General features: G+C 31.2%; 1 protein-coding gene across 1 annotated transcript in view; it reads left to right on the top strand.

Annotated features, from left to right (window-relative positions):
• Nucleotides 1–310, top strand: part of COP1 (COP1 E3 ubiquitin ligase) — a 250489-nt gene extending 250179 nt beyond the window's left edge. Inside the window, 1 exon segment of the mRNA XM_027776743.1 lies at nucleotides 266–310. Coding sequence (XP_027632544.1) covers nucleotides 266–283 — 18 coding nt within the window. The 3' untranslated portion in view covers nucleotides 284–310.
• Nucleotide 311: the final 1 nt, after the last annotated feature.

Below are 311 nucleotides of genomic sequence, written 5' to 3'. Positions count from 1 at the left end.
TGTTTTTCTCTTTCTCTCTCTCTTTCTCTGTCTTTCTGGAGAGCACACACGCCCTATAGCAAAAACCTTTCCAAAAAAAAAAAAAAGAGTTCATGCAGCTATTGAATTGAAAGCAATATTGTATTGATGTTCAATTCCTTCAAATTCTTTGTCATTTTACCAGTTGGGGATCATTATTATCATTCTCCATTGGTAAATATAGTAAAGATTCACTATATTTTAAAACTATTTTATTAAACTGATCTCTTTTTTCCCCCTCAATTAGGTGCTAGAGTTGGTATGAAGGGTTTATTCAAGTCAAATTGTTTTTA

This window comes from Tupaia chinensis, unplaced genomic scaffold (assembly GCF_000334495.1).
Source record: "Tupaia chinensis unplaced genomic scaffold, TupChi_1.0 Scaffold000710_1, whole genome shotgun sequence".
Lineage (NCBI taxonomy): Eukaryota > Metazoa > Chordata > Mammalia > Scandentia > Tupaiidae > Tupaia > Tupaia belangeri.
The sequence above is the reverse complement of the archived record's forward strand: the minus strand, read 5'-3'. Positions and strand labels throughout refer to the sequence as shown.